Source organism: Saccoglossus kowalevskii, chromosome 6 (genome assembly GCF_978046115.1).
Source record: "Saccoglossus kowalevskii chromosome 6, keSacKowa6.1, whole genome shotgun sequence".
Lineage (NCBI taxonomy): Eukaryota > Metazoa > Hemichordata > Enteropneusta > Harrimaniidae > Saccoglossus > Saccoglossus kowalevskii.
In genome coordinates this window covers 14,068,607-14,091,502 of record NC_140646.1, presented here as the reverse complement: position 1 = coordinate 14,091,502, position 22,896 = coordinate 14,068,607, and the positions used below count along the sequence as shown (strand labels likewise).

Below are 22,896 nucleotides of genomic sequence, written 5' to 3'. Positions count from 1 at the left end.
TGTAACCATGACAACAAAGCATAAATAAGAGTTGCTCTCAAGCGTGGTATATATCTATATATATATATATATGACCCCATATATGCCAGGTGAAATATTCATTTACCATCAAGGCTATTGTTCTATTTATTTGACAATTAAGGGCGTTTAGATTCTTACACTCTGTTTTGATATGCAAATTAGGTGTTTGGTTCTTTTATAGTGTCCTCAGAGACGGAGGTCAATGTGGTTGAATGGGGGGATATGTATGTGTTTGCATCACCAAGAAACTAAGCTGGCAGTGTACCGTAAACAAAGTCATTGCATGGAGTATCTATCACACCTTTCTCCCGATAATTATAAGCTGAGTGTATTAGATTTATACTGCAGAAGCTACATATTTTATATATGAATGTATAATCCGTGTTTTGAACACATCAACCTGTACGTAGTCAATATGGGATCAGGAGCCAGCAGTACCAAACCTCCAAGCACCACACCTTCCAGACCTCGAGGTAGAACTGAAGCTTTATTTAACCAAGAAGGCAGGCGACCACAAACATTGTTGATTTTAGAACCACCTCAACCCCCTTCCTCAGGTAATATATGTTCTCAAGGACTTTCTATTGTTATTTAATGTGTTACCAAGTCGATTGTGTCATGAAACTACAAATTGTAGTTCTATGGTTGTATGCATTTTATTAAGTGCCCCACAATGCAGGTCAGGTGGTTGGGGTATGTTACATAATACATGTATATGATATTACACATGTTTTGGCACAGTATACAAATTAAATTCAAGTGGAGATTTGTTCAAAAAAACAGTCAAATAATTGAAGCACCACTGTTGTCAATGTACCTTTAAGTTTTGTGTAAACAAACATTATATTTTACCCATGTTGTTTTCGTTGCATGGGACCTGTATCAAACATTGTGCATAAACTGTAAAATTATTAATTTACAATGGGCCATTCCAGTTTATATCTGTTAATTTTGAGATGATATTTCACTAGGTCACAATTCTGCCACGTCTGCTAAGAAACACTTTACAGTTAATATCGACAAGAGTGTGGAGGGCAGGTACAATTTATTGGAATGTAGACACTTAAGAAAGAGTTTATTTGCATAAAAATCTGCTCACTGTGTTGACTTGATTACGATACGCATTCTATCATAGTCAACACAGTGAGTATTGTTTTTTAAATATATTGGTATTTTTTTTTATAAATAAATAGAATTTATGGTTTTAGTAAAGATCAAGACTACTTGCATACACCTCAATTATTTTAAGTGCTACCATAAGGGTTTACCAAATCTGTTTAATCAATTTAAATTTAAGTTGTTTATGAAAGCATGTTTATGATTTTATGAACTTTGTGTGATGGTATTACGGTACATGTAAATTACAATTACAGTGCTAATTTAACATCTAACACACAATATAGTTGTCATTCTGATGCAGAAAATGTACACTGATATAGATAATGCTAGCATCTTTCTTTCATCTTTGTACCAAGATATTTAAACTTTTCGCCACCAGACTTTTTCGCCCAAATTTATCTGCATGTTTTTCTTATATTCTTCAATTTTTCTAAAAATTACTGTAAAATCTGGTTTCTATTAAAAGGGTACAATGCAATAGAGGGGATGCGGGTTCTATTACAGCATCTACACATATGAGAAATGATGAATTTTTTGTTCTCAATTATTCAAAAATAATGGGTGCGACTTCTATTAAGGACCAAATTTCAGTCAATTTTCAGTTTTTACTCAAAAAATTTGTCTTGTCCCAATCTTTTGAAGGAAGTGCAGACTATAAACGGGACTTTTTTGTGAATTTGTGATGAAAAGAGGGAACTGGTGGTGAAAAGGTTAATACTGGTAGAATATTTTTAAAATTATCAAACATATTTCACTAAATATAGTTTGTAATCATTAAGCTTCAGATTTACAGACTCTACCTATAAATACGGTATTCATTTATATTATATTATAAAAATATAAAATTCTTTATTATGCATGTGCACTGGTTGTTTTGGTATTTACGGTATTAACAACCAATGACATGGATATTAGAGTAAGTATTTTTGATTTTCATCCAACGAATACTGTGTCCTGTAAACACAACAATTTAATTTATAATAAATGATAATCCGATTTTGTGTTCAATATGAAGTATCAAACAACGATATATTTCACTGTAATTGATCTTGTAATTATTTCAGATGGACAACTGAAGGTAAAGAGCGTTGATCTGAAGATTTATAGTAACAGTGTTGAACACAACACAAATGATTATGATGTTCCGTACTTAATTGTCAGACGTGGACAAAGTTTTGATATTGATGTGACATTTGAGAGAGAATTCAATCCAGAATCTGATAAGCTTGGGGTGGTGCTCAGAGTTGGTAAGTTAATTATCAAATTCTATTTTTGGCATGTATAGTTATCAAATTCTATTATTAGCTTATATAGTTATCAAATTCTATTATTAGCTTATATAGTTATCAAATTCTATTATTAGCATTTATAGTTATCAAATTCTATTATTAGCTTATATAGTTATCAAATTCTATTATTAGCATATATAGTTATCAAATTCTATTATTAGCTTATATAGTTATCAAATTCTATTATTAGCGTATATAGTTATCAAATTCTATTATTAGCTTATATAGTTATCAAATTCTATTATTAGCATATATAGTTATCAAATTCTATTATTAGCTTATATAGTTATCAAGTTCTATTATTAGCATATATAGTTATCAAATTCTATTATTAACTTATATAGTTATCAAATTCTAATATTATCATACATAGTTATCAAATTCTATTATTAGCATATTTAGTTATCAAATTCTATTATTAGCATATATAGTTACCAAATTCTATTATTAGCATATACATGTAGTTATCAAATTCTATTATCAGCTTATATAGTTATCAAATTCTATTATTAGCATATATAGTTATCAAATTCTATTATTGGCTTATATAGTTATCAAATTCTATTATTAGCTTATATAGTTATCAAATTCTATTATTAGCATATACATGTAGTTATCAAATTCTATTATCAGCTTATATAGTTATCAAATTCTATTATTAGCATATATAGTTATCAAATTCTATTATTAGCATATATAGTTATCAAATTCTATTATTAGCATATATAGTTATCAAATTCTATTATTAGCATATATAGTTATCAAATTCTATTATTACCATATATAGTTATCAAATTCTATTATTACCATATATAGTTATCAAATTCTATTATTACCATATATAGTTATCAAATTCTATTATTACCATATATAGTTATCAAATTCTATTATTACCATATATAGTTATCAAATTCTATTATTACCATATATAGTTATCAAATTCTATTATTAGCATCAAATTCTATTATTGATATATACCGGATTCTGTAATAAATCCGCCCTGGGTGATTTCCCGGCTTGTGGGCCCTTATTTGGGGTTCAACATCTCAAAAAATTTGGGGACTTATGTTTTCATTGAAAAATCCACCTATGCCGACTTTCAATTAGTTGTTTCAAAAGATAAACTGAACATTTGAAGAATAATTCAACATTGTTTACAGTGATAACAGTTCATTGTCGAAACGAAGCTCACCCATTCACGCTAGTTGCAATAAACATCATACTCTTGAATAGGCGTCAATGACTACGGTGAAACTTTCAGGCATCAGACAAAATTGAAATTATATCTCAACAAAATTAGATTTAAATTAAAATAGAGATGCTCTGGAGTACTGCAAACCACATATCTATATTTATTTACTGTGAATATGATAAACTATGGATCACATTGTTTTCATGTTGTGCATCTCAATTAAATAGCAGACCAATATTAATTTCTAAGCTTTTTGTTTGAACGGCTAATCTTAAAGTTTGAATCAATTTTAAATTAGCCTCCAATACTCTCAGCACATAGGTGTGTTTTCTAAGCATTTTTTGATTTTTACTAGCATTTATAATTTAATTATTTTTTGCCTTCATAAAATTTTTAATTTTTAATTGTGTCTCGTATGTTGCACAATATTCACTAAGGTATGGTATTTTGTTTCCCAGGTGAACCACCACACAGAGTAAGTAAAGGAACACTGTTAATGTTACCATTTATGGATGGAGAGTTATCAGACAGTAACTCCGGTGTCAAGATCTTGAGCACGCGTGGAGACAAAGTTTCATTGAGTGTATATCTGCTATCCAAGGCACATATTGGAAAATATACTCTTGCCATTGAAACTATAAGTACATCCAACAGTGAAGAGTTCTTTGATCGTTTCACTGTGTCTCAACCAATGTATGTGCTCTTTAATCCATGGTGTAAAGGTAAGCTTTATGTTGTAACCACGTTCAACATTAAACATATGTTTAGAACTGGATCTTAGTCATGCTTGATCTGATTTTGTTCAAACTTGGTACATGCATTGAACATAATTGGGGTTTCTTAGTTAATAGCATTTGCGCATTCATCGTTTGTGTGCTTGCGCATATCATGTGACCTGGGTTCAACAAACCGAAAGGTAGGACAGATTTTGAACGTTCGTGAACACGCAGAGTCGCAGTGCACCAAACATCACAGTTTCCAACTTGCAATGTAAAAATTCCCCTGAAATAAAACTGCCATTATCCAACTCATACCAGCCTCTGAAAATTTGCACACTATTCTGCCTAAGCAAGAATAATGAGCATGCACGTTATCTTTGACTATAGCGTAATATTTTCATAGCGTAGTATTGTCGGAGTTGAAAAACTATGGCACGGTCATATTTACTCTGTGAAACACACACGTACCATCTCTATTTCTATTTTTTCTGAAAAATCATCTTTTTCAAATGGAAATCCACGTTTCTCAGCTGTCTTAAATAGTTCTTCTAGGTGCCCTCGTTTGTACCCACCCACACTCACTCCACTACCTTTAAAAAACTGTTTCAAATATGCCACTGACTTCTTCCGAGTTGCATGTCTACTGGTGTCTTATGAATTTTTATAATTGTGTTCTACCCTCGCCCGTTGTTAGGTAGGTTACGCATGGGCAAATAGAATTACATTGCGTCTGATTCCGGAATCGGGAATTGGACCTTGATGCAGGATATCCATTCCCTGGCATTGCTTTGATTTACAGATACATTGTACATCATGTCACATGTGTTGACATGCATTAATTTCAGGTTAATTCAAAATGGCTGATTTTTTTCAAATATCATATCTTTGTGCGTAGGAGAGTGTTATGTCTCTTAGCAGATGTATGTACATGATTGCAATTCATAGCTATCATACACATCAGATGTTAATGAAATTCAGTCAAAATATTGTCCTGGATTGCCTCAAATAACTACAGTTTGCTACACAGATGCATTGTATATTTTGCAATGGACAGTGTTAGACAAAGCAGACTGCAAAATAATACCATGAATGTTATAAATCTTAACCATGTAAAATTAAAAACATTACCAATTTTGATTTTGTCACCGGCCACTGGTAGCATAGTGGTTGTTGCATCAGACTCGTGATCAGTAGACCCAAGTTCAAATCCTACCTCAGGCTGAACATCAAAAAGGTCGACCCCTATCCTGGGCGAGTGTGCCACAGACTCAATGGGAAGGCCAATTCCACTGGCCGAGATTCATTCACTAACGAATGCGACTTTGGGGAAACCTTGGTTGAGGTCCACAGGATAGTGCATTAAATTGCTATTTGATAGGAAGATGGCTGCACAGCCCTGTCATGTAGTCCCAAACATGAATATGACTTCTGTGGCAAATGCACTATGTGTCAGCACTTGCAATTTGCACATACAAAAAAAAAAGTCACGAGAGACAACAGTGACATTCAATGTTTGAAACTGTCGCCTGGCACACACACAAAAAAAATTTAAAAAAACAAATTCTGATTTTGTTGCAACATCAATCATTTAGTGCCATATATTTGAGCCTGTTTGAAAAGTTGATAAATTGCTGTTATCTTGTTTATGTATATGCATATCAGTCAACTTTTAGAGGTCTGCTAAAAGCAATTGCCAAATTAGTGTCAAGTTTGCTTACAGTATAGTTAAGACCATGGACAATGTTTATGTTTTGAACTGAGTATACTGTATACAATGTTGGTAAAAAGCAATCAGAAAACAGAGGAACCATTCCCAATTCCCGATTTTATAGCGTTTGCAGATTTATCGTGGGCACGCTTGAGCCTGAGATCAATTAGCAAACCGTAGGACAGATTTTGAATGAGTTGCATTAAATCACTCATCAGTGTTTATAGATGAAAAATACAATTCATCAATAACTATTTATCAAAAAAAAAATTAATAAATAACCAAGCAACCAGTTGATATAATAATTAATTAACCTGTTATGAAACAATTAAATGAATCAAACTGCTAATCAAACAAAAATAAGAAATATAAATAATGAATTGGTAGGGAAAAAAACAAACAAACAAAATCTTCCAAGGAACTAACAAATATGCCCTGGTTAGCAAATATAACACAAAGAAAATAAAGTAACTAAGATACTAATAATAGTCAAGAAAGATGGATATGCCAGTTAACTACTTATGAGATGGGTCTTTAAATCTGATTTAAATTGATTTCTAATATTTGAACTTTGTTCCAATGTGTAACAGCTGCATATTTAAAATTATGCTGGGAAATGGACAAATGTAATTTCGGAATTGACAGGTTTCCTTCAGTTGTTGCTTTAGTAGGGTAGCTATCTGACGGATTGCTTGCATAATACCTAAGACTACGGGCAAAACGGTCGTGTTTGAGGTCAAAAATAAATAAACATGTTTGAAGTTTGCAGAGTTTGTGAATATCGAGAATTCCAAGTTGGCGAAAAAGGGGAGCAGAGTGAGCATGAAAGTTGGAAAAAGTGATAAGTCGAACTACCTTTTTTTGTAGACAAAGAATTGGCTCAAGTAAAGTTGGATAAGTGTTTCCCCAAATTTCAATACAGTATGTTAGATGAGGAAGGATTAATGTATTATATAGTAAAATTAGTATAGAACGAGGAATATAGTGACGAATTCAGGATATAATACCAATTTTGGGAGTAATAATTTGTCTCACTTTTTCTATATGAGATTTCTAGGTAAGTGAGGGGTCGATAGAAACACCTAAGTATGTAGCTGACTGTACGCCCTCTATCGGCGTGCCCATCATAGTTAGATGGCCTGTTATTTGTGTTCGTTTTTGGGGCGTTTTCATAATCATGTAATTAGTCTTGTCTACACTCACTGTTAGTTTGTTAGCATTACACCATTCTATCACTTTACCAAAGTCGTCGTTAATTGTGTTAAGGTCAATAGTATGTGTTTTCATGTATTTAAACAGGTTAGTATCATTGGCAAATAAACGAAAAACAAATGCATTAGTGGATTGGTTAATATCATTAATATAAGGAAGGAAAAGAATTGGTCCTAAAATGGAACCCTGTGGAACCCTGCATTTATTTAGTCGTTGCGCTGACATAGTGCTATCGATATTTACTGCTTGTTGGCGGTTGGAAAGGTAGCTATGAAACCACTTGAGTGGGAGACCCCTGACCCCATAATATGCTAATTTTTGAAGGAGAATTAAGTGGTCAATTGTATCGAAGGCTTTTTTTAGATCAATAAAAATACCAAATGTTACAAAGCCTTCATCCATTTTATCTACAATATCAGATACTAAATCGGCAAGGGCAAGTTTTGTATTAAAACTTTTCCGAAACCCATATTGAGATGGCAGAAGAATATTGTATTTATCAAGGAAAGACATTAGTTGTTTGTTAATAATAGACTCTATTATCTTGCTAAGAACAGGTAAAATTGAAATCGGTCTGTAGTTACTAACATCTAAAGCTGATCCCTTTTTAGCTCCGCTGTCGACTTTGTCGAGCGGAGCTTATCATATGAGTGATTGTCCGTCTCCGTCGTCGTCCGTGTCAATGTTTTACTTTTTCGACTTCTTCTTGAAAACTACAAACCTGAATGCTTTGATACTCGGTGTATATGTACCTTGGGTAGACCTCTCTTAGGTTTGTTCATTTCATGTTGATATCTTCAATTCTCTACTTTTGGTGAATATTTTTGTCATTTTTGGTAAAAAGTGATATTTTCGACTTCTTGTTAAAAACCGCAAGTGCAATTGCTTTGATATTACATATATAGGTACTACATGTGGACCTCTCTCAGATTTGTTCATTTTGTAATGATATCTTTAATTCTCTAATTTTGGTGAATATTTTTGTCATTTTTGGTAAAAAGTGATATTTTCGACTTCTTGTTAAAAACCGCAAGTGCAATTGCTTTGATATTACATATATAGGTACTACATGTGGACCTCTCTCAGATTTGTTCATTTTGTAATGATATCTTTAATTCTCTAATTTTGGTGAATATTTTTGTCATTTTTGGTAAAAAGTGATATTTTCGACTTCTTGTTAAAAACCGCAAGTGCAATTGCTTTGATATTACATATATAGGTACTACATGTGGACCTTTCTCAGATTTGTTCATTTTGTGATGATATCCTCAATTCTCTAATTTTGGTGAATATTTTTGTAATTTTTGGTAAAAAGTGATATTTTCGACTTCTTGTTAAAAACCACAAGTCCGATTGCTTTGATATTACATATATAGGTACTACATGTGGACCTCTCTCAGATTTGTTCATTTTGTAATGATATCTTTAATTCTCTAATTTTCGTGAATATTTTTATCATTTTTGGTAAAAAGTGATATTTTCGACTTCTTGTTAAAAACCGCAAGTCCAATTGCTTTGATATTACATATATAGGTACTACATGTGGACCTTTCTCAGATTTGTTCATTTTATGATGATATCCTCAATTCTCTAATTTTGGTGAATATTTTTGTAATTTTTGGTAAAAAGTGATATTTTCGACTTCTTGTTAAAAACCACAAGTCCGATTGCTTTGATATTACATATATAGGTACTACATGTGGACCTCTCTCAGATTTGTTCAATTTGTGATGATGTCTTCAATTCTCTAATTTTCGTGAATATTTTTGTAATTTTTGGTAAAAAGTGATATTTTCGACTTCTTGTTAAAAACCAATAGTTCAATTGCTTTGATATTACATATTTAGATACTACATGTAGACCTTTCTCAGATTTGTTCATTTCGTGATGATATCTTGGATTCTATAATTTTGGTGAATATTTTTGTCATATTTGGTAAAAAGTGATATTTTCGACTTCTTGTTAAAAACTGTAAGTCCGATTGCTTTGATACTATACATATTGTTCATTTTCTGATGATGTCTTCAGTTCTTTAATTGAAATGTGCATTTCTAACAGCGGAGCTATCTCAGCCGATAGGCTGCTTGTTATATAATGGTATAATTTTAGCAACTTTAAGGGCATCTGGGAATATACCTTGTGTTATGGAAGAGTTAGCAATGTGTGCTAGAGGACGAGAAATATGATAAGCAGCGTCAATTATAAGCCGGGGGTGTATGCAATCCTGTCCCATAGCTTTCTGGGGATTCAAACTGACATCAATGTTAAAATCACCAAGAATCATACATTTTTTATTTGCAGAAGAGAACTTGTCGAGGCATTTTTCTAAAGTGTCGAGAAATTCCTGTAAAGGGGTATTTGGCTGCCTATAAATTACACCAACAATAATTTGTTGGCCAATGAAGACTTCCACAAATAATGATTCACAGTGGGCAATTTCAAAAGTATCAATGCGTGAAAAAGACAATGAGTTGTGTATATACATTGAAACTCCCCCACCCTGGGAATGTTCACGGTTACATGTAACAAGTTGATAGGAAGTGAGATTAAACAGAGACAAGTCTGAATCATTTTGTAACCAAGTTTCTGTAAGAACGATGATAGAGAATTTTTGTTTGATGACACTTAAAAGGTAACCCAGGTCATCAAAATGCTTTCCCAGTGATCAGACATTAGAATAAAAAATTGCAAAATGTTGGCGGAATGGAACTATACCTGTATTAAATTGATCAATGGAGTACTGTTTACAGTTATATGTTATTTGGTGTGTATCAAGAGGGCCCATGAAAATGAGTCCAGTCTATATTGGTGGTCCAGGATAATAATTCCAGTCTATGTTGGACGGATACGGTCTATGTCGTTGATTGATACTATCCTAATGGCACTACTTCCTTCATTCTTCCTGGCATATATTTTTCCATTTACAGTCCATATAAATTTCCAATGGGCTTTCTTTCTTTTCTGGTTTGCGGTGTGAAATAGCTGTTTGTTAGCGGGGGTGAGATTTTCGTTGATAAAGACACGTGTACTTACATTTGTATCAATGTTTATATCTTTTGTAGTTTTGTTTTTTATGTTTTCCTGGAGTTGAAAATTTTATTTCCGGTGGTTCTTCTAACAAATTTTACTATAATGGGTGGAGGTTGTTGATGGTTTCTCGAGCGCAGACGATGACTGACATCAATGTCATTTTGTGAAATCTTAATGCCGACAGCATCAGAAATTTTCACAACTAAATTATCGGTATCTTCATTTCGTTGTTCAGGCACTCCATGTATCTCGATATTGTTTCTTCTGGTGTACTGCTGTAATTCCTGTAACTCATTTTTTGTAGCGCTTAATGAGGATTGTGTAACTTGGAGTTGATTACTCAGTAACTCATTCTTCGTTTCAAGATCTTCCATCAGATGTTTATAATCCTCAAAATACCGACGTTTGCAGCTCTACTAATTTCTTCTCAAGGGAGGATATGTTATCGATTTTCTTTTCAAGTGACTCAAGCTTTGGTTGATATCCGCCATCTTGCCTTTGTCTACTATGTCACAGTAATATCTACTCAGGGAATCACACATATTTTCAGCTCATTTTATCTGAAAAAAATCATCTTTTTCAACTGGTAAGCCATGGGAATCAGGAATTATATTGGAACTGTAAAATGCAAACATGTGTAATTAAATTCAATAACATGGTGCTGATGCTTCTTCAAATATTATTAAAGAACTTTCTTTTAAAGGTCCTGCAATTTATTCCAATTTTTTTTTTTATTGCAGATGACGATGTGTACATGGAAGGCGTGATGGAAAGAGAAGAGTACGTATTGAATGACTTTGGATTTATATGGTATGGCACTTACAGACAATTGGGAAAAAGAAGATGGAATTTTGGACAGGTAACATAAAATTATAAATTTATACAATTTATGTATGTTTGTACTTCTTTAAGAATAGATGTGGCTGACATGTTTCAACAGGAATTTCCTGTAATTTCATCAAAACTGGAATTGAAAGTATGAAAAAAATTATTATTAATTTTATGAACAGTGTCCTGGAAATAAGTTCATGATTTATAGCTTCAGCAATCTATTTCCTGGTTTGCCTTGTTCCCAACATTCATAAACCCACTACACAGATGAAATTGGAATAGTTTTACCTCAGCGTACACAAGTTGCTAAGATAACTGCGGAACTCAAATCTTGTCTATTGCTTTTATGTTTCCTGCATTGTTACTTGTTAGACTTGTCCATTCTTGAATTAGCCAATAGAGACAACATTCAGAATATTGAAGATGGATTTATGATAATCCATACTGAGGGTATGAAATACACCATTTCTGTCCTGCATTTTTTTTTTAACTCACTGCAATAGTTTTATTTGAATTATAGTCATTCTCAGTCTCAGTTTTGGAAAGTGGAGTGCACTCAAATACCAAGTTCTGAATTTAGTATATATGTCTTCTACCTAACAAATCAGATTAACAAATCTTGTTGATGATAATGTCCAAATACTTATTTCCTGTTTTATTAAATTGCCTGTACTTACAAAATGTCACGAGTATCACATTTCTTATACATATGCATGTAAGGTGAGTATTGTTTCCATGAAGTAATCTCTTATTGAAGGGATTCCATTTATTGTTCGTCATCACCACATGAGTGTAGGTGTATAAGACCCCAATATGATACATTGGTGTGTAATACTTGAGGTAGTATTTACTAAGAATATATGATAGGCATAGACATAATTACTTGCATTATACGCACCTAGAAATATTACTTTTTGTTCAACTGTAGAAAATTATATCTATAGTATTAAAAGTGAAAGAAAAAGTTGTCAAGGTTTGCTAACTCTAGAATGTCAAGTTTAGATTGCTATCTGTTGATTATCAGTGCACTATACCACTTATATATGTAATAGAACCAAGGATCTTTATTTTCGTATGGTCAGTTCACCTGCATCATTGCAAGCTGAATATTTAAAATATATTTTTCCTGCTGCCAAAGCTGTCAGTATTGGAGAATTGAAAAATAATTCAACTTTCTGTCTGGCATAAAATTACTTCTTTTATTAGTAAAACAGATTTCTCTCTGGTCCTGAGTTGTTCAAAAAAATAAATAAATAATGCAATGATGAGGCTTTTATTCTTTTTTGCCATGAATTTTTTTTTTCAGTATTTATTTTATTTTTCACAATATTTAAAAAGAAAAACTGTTTATTCTGTTTTATTATTTGTATTGCAGTTTGAAAGTGAAGTATTTGAAGCTGTCATGTATCTGCTGGAACTTGGTGTTGTACCATGGGCCCGTAACAATGCTGTGTTAGTTGCTAGAGTACTGTCATCACTGGTAAAAACATTCACGATAAGTCATGCTATTTAGATGGATTAAAAACTAATAACATTAACTAATGCATCATCTTAGTTTTCACCGAGTTGTACATAATTTGGTTCAGTTTACCTCAAACCTCAAAGCAAAAATATTTGTGTAAAATGCTCCACCCAAATTTTGGTAGCAAAGAATATTGCTTGGAAAGTCATTAAACTGTAAACAACTTTATTTATAATGGATGGATTGTCATCTGAACACAGGAATTGAGTTCTAAGCAACGATAACAACACATGCTAAAAATGAAAAAGCTCACGAGATTGAAGATTTTTGTTTGTAAACAACAACACACTATGGTCATCTGGCACAAGCGATGACTCTCCCAATTTAACTTTAACAAATATGCTGCTATCATTGTTGGTAATATTACATGGGAATTCCGTATGGAGTTTGGGTATATTTTTTATATGTGAACTAAGTACTGAATACTGAATGTCGATATTATTCTTCAGGGCAATTCACAAGATGATGATGGTGTTTTAGTTGGTAACTGGTCTGGTGATTATGCTGGTGGCACTAAACCGACTAGCTGGACTGGAAGTGTGGCGATATTTGAAGAGTATAATAGAACTAAGAAGCCTGTATCATTTGGACAATGTTGGGTGTTTTCGGGAATCCTTACCACAAGTATGTAATGGTTTTGACTAAAGCAATACAATTTTTAGTCCTGTAAAACCTCACTTAAATTGGCAATAGCTGTGATTTTGTTTGGTGTAAATATACTGTAAAACCATTTATTATCACTGGCATTTAATTTAACTATTTTGAGCAATTTCACTGAATTTTGAGCTCACATACTTGTCATGGAACCAATGAGTTCTTTTTAGCTTTGCTGTCATATGATCGAGCGGAGCACATAGGTTGACTGGACCTGTCTTTGTCTGTCCACTGTCTGCCGTTCGTCACATTTTTTTCAAGCAACTTCCTCTCTAACACTATAAGCTAGATGACCTTGCTATTTATAGCACAGCTACCTGGGGTGGTCCACTGTCAGATTTGTTCTTAAAGTTTCCTTGCTTTGACAAGTGGATCATTGCACAACATAGAACTGGTACTTTGTTTATATGATACATTCAGGTTTCTGTTAATATGAACATTATCTGACTTTATCTTTCAGTGTTACGTTGTCTTGGAATTCCTGCCAGGAGTGTGACCAACTATGCATCATCTCATGATACAGATGGCAGTTTGACAATTGACAGACATTATGATGATACAGGAATGGTACTTGAAAGTCTTAATGGTGATTCTGTATGGTAAGTAAGATAGCGCCACCTAGTGGCAACAATTAATAAACATTATGATGATACAGGAATGGTACTTGAAAGTCATAATGGTGATTCTGTATGGTAAGTCAGATAGCGCCACCTAGTGACAACAATTAATAAACATCATGATGATACAGGAATGGTACTTGAAAGTCTTAATGGTGATTCTGTATGGTGATAATTTAAGTTATCAGTCAGTAATTAATTGTTGAATTCTTAATTAGCTATTTATTTCTGTTATTTATCTTAGGAATTTCCATGTCTGGAATGACTGTTGGATGGCAAGACCTGATTTGCCACCTGGATATGGTGGATGGCAAGCATTGGATGCTACCCCACAAGAGAGGAGTGAAGGTATAGTTGCCATGGTAATATTGTAGTGGAATTATTTATGATATTGTCTGTTACTAGATAATGTTGGCACTCATCAGATGCATGCTCTTATGTACGTATCTCAATTTATTCAAATATATATATGTAAATTTAACACAATATAATTTTTTGTTCCGCCCAATTTAATGCACAATAATAGGAGTGTATTGGACAGGCCCTGCACCATTGGCAGCTGTAAAACAAGGACATGTATACTATGGTTATGACACTGGATTCGTATTTGCTGAAGTCAACGCTGACAGGATTGACTGGGAATGCACTACGTTTAAAGGGTTTGTTACCAAGATGAAAGCCAGGAATGTTCAAAAGTCAGCCGTGGGTAAATTTATCAGTACCAAAGCTGTAATGGGAAATGATAGAGAAGATATCACACATTTATATAAATTTAGTGAAGGTGAGTGACCTATCTGTACCCATGGATGTATAAGTCATGTACTGTAAAACCATTTATTTTCACTGGGTTTTTATTCAACTAATAATTTCTATTGTTAATTTACATGATCACATGGATTTATTTTAGCGAATTTTACTAATCAGTGAAAATAGCAAAATTAAAACCCAGTTAATTAATGTCTATACAGTTTGTGGAAAGAATGCATCTCAACAATGCCTTTATATTTTTATACAGTCAATCCTGGGTATATTAGACTTTTTTAAACTGCGCTTTAGAGACAGGTGATCTTCATATGGAGGTTAGATTATTTTTAGATGGGATCAAATTGTACATTTATGAGATGGTACTGTTGCATCAAAAACATATTTATTTGAGTTGATCAAAATCAAATTATTTTGACTTTAGGAAATTAAAAAAACAAAACGTTTTATAAACAAAATGCTAATTATTATTTTGGTCTCTACATTGCTACATATTATATTATTCCTTGGAACTGCTTAAAAGTGGTCACTATATAGACTGGTGGTCATTATATAAATGTGTGAACGTGATTTTTCCTCTCTAAAATCAGTAGTTTGATTTAATAAAGAGCTTCAATGCTAGATTGAGACATAATTGGTGGGTCCTGAGTTGAAATTCTATCTTGAAACATCAAAAAGTGACTTTTCATCTCGATGAGTGTTCCACAGGCAAGAACTCCTCATTGCTATTTATTGACTGAATGGCGCGGCTCTTAACAAAACTGTGGTCATGATCAGCAGATACTGCATGGGCATATATGATCTTGTATTAATTTACCATTATCATTGCAACCATTCACCTAGCATGAAAAATATTGTGTTTTTTTTAAAAAAACATAAACGAAAATTTACTGTGAATAATGAGTATAGTATTTTTTTTTTTCAGATTCGGAGGAGAACCGAATGGCTGTTGCATGCGCCATTGAACATGGAAGTCGTCCAAATACATATGATACTGATGATGGCCCAGATGATGTACAATTTGAGATTGAAACTGATGACATGGTAACTGTGGGAGATGATTATGACGTCAGAATTAAAGTGGTAAATAAAAGTAATGAGAAGAGAACGGTTGATGTGTACATCGCTAGTCATGTGTGCCACTACACCGGCATTCCCGTCAAAAACAGTAAATGCAAAGATCAGCATATTGACTTGGTTTTAGAACCAAACTCGTGTAAGTTATTGCAAGGTTGTTGTAATGTCAAACATTTATATACCCACCATTCAGTCTTGTCACCTAATTCATTTCACAGCTTTGCCCAATTTGTTGTTTGAACAGGCAAATCTGTTCATAGTGTTTGAGTTTGTGATCATATCCATCATTGCAAAGTACATTGTAGCACCATATTTGAACCTTGTCTTTCTAATTTCACACATTTCAAAATATTGACAAGTGACAGACAAAATGTAAATGCTTCACTTGGGTGCACACGTTATTAAAGGGCGGTAGTCATTGCACCTCGCATGCGTGAGATATATGGGTCTCATATAAACAAAGATGGCGACTTTGACTGTTGCGCAACTAGTACGAACTGAGATGTTACCAAGCTTCAATTAGATATTTTTTAGTTGATTGGAAGGTATCGAACGAGTCATCGGCAGTAAAAAGTGCACCAAGGTCAAACCTCATAATAGTGATTTCCATTACAATTGTGCATTGGATTGTGGGACAATGAATGGCACACATGCGAGGGTCATGACCACTGCTCTTTACCAAATGTTTCTACAGTCATCATGTGTAAAATGATATAGGTATACCTCAGATGTATGAGTCAATTTTTCTACAATTTGTCTTCCGAGTCATACATCTGATTCGCCAAGGTGATGTTATTTTTGTTATTTGGTTTGTTTTCTGCAGCATCTGAAGCTGTTAAAAGAGTAGTATGTTCTGACTACCTTGGTAAACTAGCTGACCAATCAGCAATGAAAATATATGCAATGGGTAAAGTGAGAGAAACTAAACAGATGTGGGCGGATCAAGATGATTTCCGTCTGCGTACACCCGATCTTACATTAGAGGTAGGTCAACAACTAATCAAATAAACAGTAGAATATTCATGAATTTACAATGTCGGCTATAGCAAAGCATCTTGGCACAGTTTCACTGAAAAGATAAGTTTTTTATTGCTCATGAATATTAATTTATACAAATGAAACGATTTTTTCAGCCAATCATGTTATGCCACTCTCCCCCCTACTATTCATCAACATTTCGCACAAATTTATTTTCATATTAAATATAACAGGTGGGAAATGTGTAAATCTAACTTATACTGTCTTTTATATATGCACAATAAAAATGTTTATAAAGATTTGGTGCTAGTATATATTTCATTTTCAGTGATATTTCAGGATAGTAGAAAAAATATCTAAACACAGCTCACATTAAGAACTGTGCAACATTTACTCCACATAAACAGTACCAGAAATTTTAATATCTGTGAAGTTGTCTAATTATGCTTTGTATTTTGACTGTATTTGTTTTCAGACTGAAGGTCCATTACAAGTTGGTAAGGAATTCACACTGAAAATTTATCTGAAAAATCCTATTCCCTCAACGTTATCACAGTGTACAGTTAGTGTTGAAGGACCAGGTCTACAAAAACCTAAAAAAGTCAGACACAAGTAAGTTTGTTTGTATTTTAGTATTCTCGTCTGGAATTCTGAATTCTGTATAAATCAAGGTTTTTCTCTGTTTCTGTGTATTTGTCATTGGGCTTACTCATTCCTTGATGGTAATTAGTTAACTCGTCTTGTTACTCAATAGTGATTGCTTAACTCGTCTTGTTACTAAATAGTGATTGGTTAACTTGTCTTGTTACTCAATAGTGATTGCTTAACTCGTCTTGTTACTCAATAGTGATTGGTTAACTCATCTTGTTACTCAATAGTGATTGGTTAACTTGTCTTGTTACTCAGTAGTGATTGGTTAACTTGTCTTGTTACTCAATAGTGATTGGTTAACTCATCTTGTTACTCAATAGTGATTGGTTAACTTGTCTTGTTACTCAGTAGTGATTGGTTAACTTGTCTTGTTACTCAATAGTGATTGGTTAACTCATCTTGTTACTCAATAGTGATTGGTTAACTTGTCTTGTTACTCAGTAGTGATTGGTTAACTTGTCTTGTTACTCAATAGTGATTGGTTAACTCATCTTGTTACTCAATAGTGATTGGTTAACTCGTCTTGTTACTCAGTAGTGATTGGTTAACACATGCTGTTACTCAGTAGTGATTGGTTAACACATGCTGTTACTCAATAGTGATTTGTTAACACATGCTGTTACTCAATAGTGATTGGTTAACTCATCTTGTTACTCAATAGTGATTGGTTAACTCATCTTGTTACTCAATAGTGATTGGTTAACTTGTCTTGTTACTCAATAGTGATTGGTTAACTCGTCTTGTTACTCAATAGTGATTGGTTAACTCATCTTGTTACCCAATAGTGATTGGTTAACTTGTCTTGTTACTCAATAGTGATTGGTTAACTCGTCTTGTTACTCAGTAGTGATTGGTTAACACATGCTGTTACTCAGTAGTGATTGGTTAACACATGCTGTTACTCAATAGTGATTTGTTAACACGTGCTGTTACTCAATAGTGATTGGTTAACTCGTCTTGTTACTCAGTAGTGATTGGTTAACACATGCTGTTACTCTGTAGTGATTGGTTAACACATGCTGTTACTCAGTAGTGATTTGTTAACACATGCTGTTACTCAATAGTGATTTGTTAACTTTTCATTACTTGATTTTGATTGGTTAACACTTCTTATTACTTGATGGTGGTTGGATAACCCTTTTCATTTTAAGCTCCGCTGTCGACTTTGTCAAGCGGAGCTTATCATATGAGTGATTGTCCGCCGTCGTCGTCGTCCGTGTCAATGTTTTACTTTTTTGACTTCTTCTTGAAAACTACAAGCCTGAATGCTTTGATACTTGGTGTATATGTACCTTGGGTAGACCTCTCTTAGATTTGTTCATTTCATGATGATATCTTCAATTCTCTAATTTTGATGAATATTTTTCTAATTTTTGGTAAAAAGTGATATTTTCGACTTTTTGTTAAAAACTGTAAGTCCGATTGCTTTGATATTACATATATAGGTACTACATGTGGACCTCTCTCAGATTTTATTCCTTTTGTGATGATATCTTCAATTCTCTAATTTTGGTGAATATTTTTGTAATTTTAGGTAAAAAGTGATATTTTCGACTTCTTGTTAAAAACCAAAAATTCAATTGCTTTTATATTTCATATATAGATACTACATGTAGACCTTTATCAGATTTATTCATTTCGTGATGATATCTTCAATTCTCTAATTTTGATGAATATTTTTGTCATTTTTGGTAGAAAGTGATATTTTCGACTTCTTGTTAAAAACTGTAAGTCCGATTGCTTTGATACTATACATATTGTTCATATTCTAATGATGTCTTCAGTTCTTTAATTGAAATGTGCATTGCTAACAGCGGAGCTATCTCAGCCGATAGGCTGCTTGTTTGATCATGTATGGATACTTTCTTATTAAACTTGTTGGTAATCAGTTAAACCTGGCCAGCACATAAGTCACAATTTTACATTGTATTTTTAATATTCTCATATTTTATTCTAGCAATATTATTCCACATGGTGATATGAAGATGGAAGTAAAATTGACACCACGTAAAGCTGGAAACCGAGTAATTATGGCTTCATTCGATTCAAAGCAACTTGATAATATCACTGGCTCACTGGACTTGAAAATTGCACCTCGTGCTTAAGAAGCTACAACCCCTTTTTTACATTTCGCTTGTGCCAAAGGTTGAAAGTCTATATTATAGATCTGTTATTAAAAATATCTTTAATCAAAAAAGGGAATTTAGGATAGATAGTTCATTATTTTTTGAAAGGAATGTTGCAATCATGGTGTCACATGACAATCAACTGATGTAAGAATGTCTCACAAAGAGAAGCATTTTGCAGCTGACAATCAGCTTATTGTAAATCTTCATTTCTATATTACCGGTATAACATAGAGTGCTTATTTCTTGAGCTTTGCAATGTGCGTATAACAGTTTTTCATGTTTTGGGGAATATTTGTAGGCTACGTCACCAGTTTGTAAAATATTGTTATTGGGCCGTGGAGCTGTTGCTTCCTTTATAAAATGAAATGAACTAAACTAAAAGAGTACATTCTATTATAATGCACATTAATTGGCAGTACACTTCCATTCAATCTCTTAAAAATCTATTTATAATCAACTTTTGTTTGAGATTAGATCCAGTTTACAAGATATCTTTGCGTGCAATACACAATTTGTTTTTTACATTCAGTACAGGTAGTTCAATTTAATACATCAACAAAAACTATTTACTTAAAAAATGTGACAATGTCTTATTAATCCTATATTATTTGATTTGTAAACTACTGTAAATTTCAAATTTTATTTTTATAACTGAATATTTTGTAATTGATCAGAATAGTTTTAAAATTTATAGTTTATATCTGTATATACCGGTAGATGTGGATTAAGGAAATTTTTATAGACTTTTGTAATGTTGTATAGAATGCATATAATCAATCATACCTGGCTAAAATCTATATTGTTTAATACTTTTGTAATTTTTATATTCTTTTTTATTTCATTGAAATAAAAAACTTTTTATGAACTATCAGAGTGTGCCTGGATTCCCATGAATGTCTTGCATGCCTTCAAAACATATACTCATAGATCTGCGCTTGAGGAATTTTAAATTAGAAATCTGTTGCTATTGTTAACAATTTACAATCTTTTTATTGCGTAATGTTTTCCTTGGGCCATAGTAGTTGATTTCAGTTTTAAGAAGGATTTGAATTGATGATTATATGTCATCTTGACCATACTTTCTTTATTGTTAGGTTCTTAGAATACCAAAAAATGAAGAAGGAAAAAATTGGGTCACCGAATAATTTTTTGAAAAAAAAAATCATATATTATTGATATGAATTAAATATTGTAAAAAAAATTCCAGGGTGTTATTGTATTCCAATATATACAATGGGTGGTTATCTCCCATAATGCATTTCGCAAAATGCTTTAACATGTTTAAAAACAATTATTCTGGTTGGATATTTAACTGGAGATTTTTTTGTGCAGCACACATAGTCTTTGTATTTACTTGTTCCCTGTCTGTCTGTCTGTCTGTCTGTCTGTCTGTCTGTCTGTCTGTCTGTCTGTCTGTCTGTCTGTCTGTTCATTTCCAAAATTAAAAGATTTTAATAAAACTTGGTACATAGATGCTCTATGATAATGTGTGCATATCAGTTATTGAATTTGCATAATAAATACTAGTAGCCAATTTCTGAATTTTTCACTGATATCCCAAGAACTACTCAATAGTCCTTGCTGAAACTTGATACACAGATGCTCTGGATTAATACTCAAACCTGATTAGTCAAGTGAAATTAAATCCAATTTGCATAATAATCCACTTTTATCAGTGCATCTTCATTAATACTTAAACAGCTTTAACTAAAAGATGTGATTACTAGTAGTTTATGGTTTAAATTTGTGCATATTGATTACATAAATTAGTCAATTTTAGCTCTTTTCGCAGTTATCTCAGGTACCGCTCTTCAGATTTCAATGAAACATTTGATAATGCACATACCTAATTAGTCTAGAGTTGAAATTCATGCATATTGATTACCAAATTTACATATATCTATCTTGTGCTTTCGATGTACTCAGGACTTTTTCTGAATTCTTTGATTTATATTATATTTTTAGATTTATGATGACAAGAAGCTGTGAGAGTTTAAGCCTCAAGTTATGAGAGTTTGAAATTCAATGCAGGTTATTTTTCAGATGTTGAAACAGAAAATAATCACATGATAAAAACAAATGTCTCATATATATGACAACCTCCCACCAGAGGGCGCTAAGTTGTGTTGTTTTTTGTGTCTTGTTTTTTGGGTTTAACCTTGGCGCGACTTACACTCCTTTGATACCTTCCAATCACCTACAGATGCCTAATTAAAGCTTAGTAACGTCTCTGTTTGTATTCGTTGATCTGCGCAACAGCCAAAGTTGCCATCTTTGTTTACATGAGACTCGTATATCTCGCGCATGCGTGACGCGACGACTACCGCCCTTTAAGTCAGATGAGACATCTCGGGTAGAATGATTCTGCAGTCTGAGTTGCCTTTTATTTTTGTACCTATTAAATAGTCTTATTTTATGAGAATTGTCTTCTAAATTACCTTTAACTGCTCTGAAATCATCAATGTACACGCAATCGATAAATAAAAGGTTTTGTATTTATGATCTTCGAACATCAGTAGAACCGTGTTGAGATACGCGTGTCTTGTTTTAAATGACTTGTCATATACTAGGAATTTCCATGGTGATTAGCGACGTTTTTGCTTACATCCGGGCGCTAATACTTACATTTCAGTCACGTAACATGGCGTGAGCTAAGTGCTCAGTCTGCAGAATGTTAATATCCATCCGAGGGCTCGAGTCTGCGTAGTAGATGTCGAATTATCATCAGTCGGGTGTAGCTATTTTTTTTTTGCCGGCAGCAATACATATTTAAATTGAATACTGACCGGCACCTTGACGATTTCACTCTATTTCGTGTTTATAACATTCAGGTAAGTGGCAGTTGTTTTCGATGAGCGATATATTGTCAAGGCAATATGGCGATACATGTATGACATATTTGATGGTCATTGTCAGAAGTCCCAGCCGTCTGATCTGATAAGACTGCTAAAATAAACATGTATCAAGACGGCCAGGCATGATACACAGTTAAACTGTATTATTTCCTGTTATTTGTGTATGTAAAGCCAAAGCTTTGAATTTCTAGTATTTACGAACTTACGGGAATTCGGAATAATCGACGGACACCGGCGACATGCCATACATTCTGCAATGCCCCCAGTACTGGGGGTAATTTGTAGTGTTTTTCATCTATTCTCATTCCTTTTTTATTTTTCATTTCAAACCTAACCCCTCTCCCCAACATCAATAATGGTATGCTCCTTGGAATCGTCTCACTTGTCACTAGATACGTCGCGATTTACGCCGTGAGCTCGTCATTAGGTAACCAATATTCCTCCCTCTAGTCAGGGTCGATTATGAACACATTCGTTTGAACCGTGATGTATATTTGTAAAACTAAAGACTGAATTATTGTAGTATTTTC

General features: G+C 33.1%; 1 protein-coding gene across 1 annotated transcript; it reads left to right on the top strand.

Moving 5' to 3' along the window:
- Window positions 1–203: 203 nt before the first annotated feature.
- LOC102806736 (protein-glutamine gamma-glutamyltransferase K-like) lies at window positions 204–20,382 on the top strand. The gene is made up of 13 exons (XM_085500079.1): window positions 204–578; window positions 2,205–2,387; window positions 4,080–4,343; window positions 11,031–11,149; window positions 12,497–12,601; window positions 13,093–13,267; window positions 13,758–13,896; window positions 14,159–14,262; window positions 14,441–14,695; window positions 15,602–15,892; window positions 16,577–16,737; window positions 17,207–17,343; window positions 19,340–20,382. Exons 1-13 carry the CDS (start codon window positions 392–394, stop codon window positions 19,485–19,487), a joined length of 2,268 nt encoding a protein of 755 aa, XP_085356205.1. The 5' UTR covers window positions 204–391; the 3' UTR covers window positions 19,488–20,382.
- Window positions 20,383–22,896: the final 2,514 nt, after the last annotated feature.

What these genes read in the sequence shown, in the direction of transcription:
- LOC102806736 (XM_085500079.1), top strand. Translation starts at nt 392, where the DNA reads ATGTATAATCCGTGTTTTGAACACATCAACCTGTACGTAGTCAATATG. An exon ending in TGGGGTGGTGCTCAGAGTTG is followed by an intron (nt 2,388 to 4,079) that starts GTAAGTTAATTA and finishes TTTGTTTCCCAG; the next exon opens with GTGAACCACCACACAGAGTA. An exon ending in CACCCGATCTTACATTAGAG is followed by an intron (nt 16,738 to 17,206) that starts GTAGGTCAACAA and finishes ATTTGTTTTCAG; the next exon opens with ACTGAAGGTCCATTACAAGT.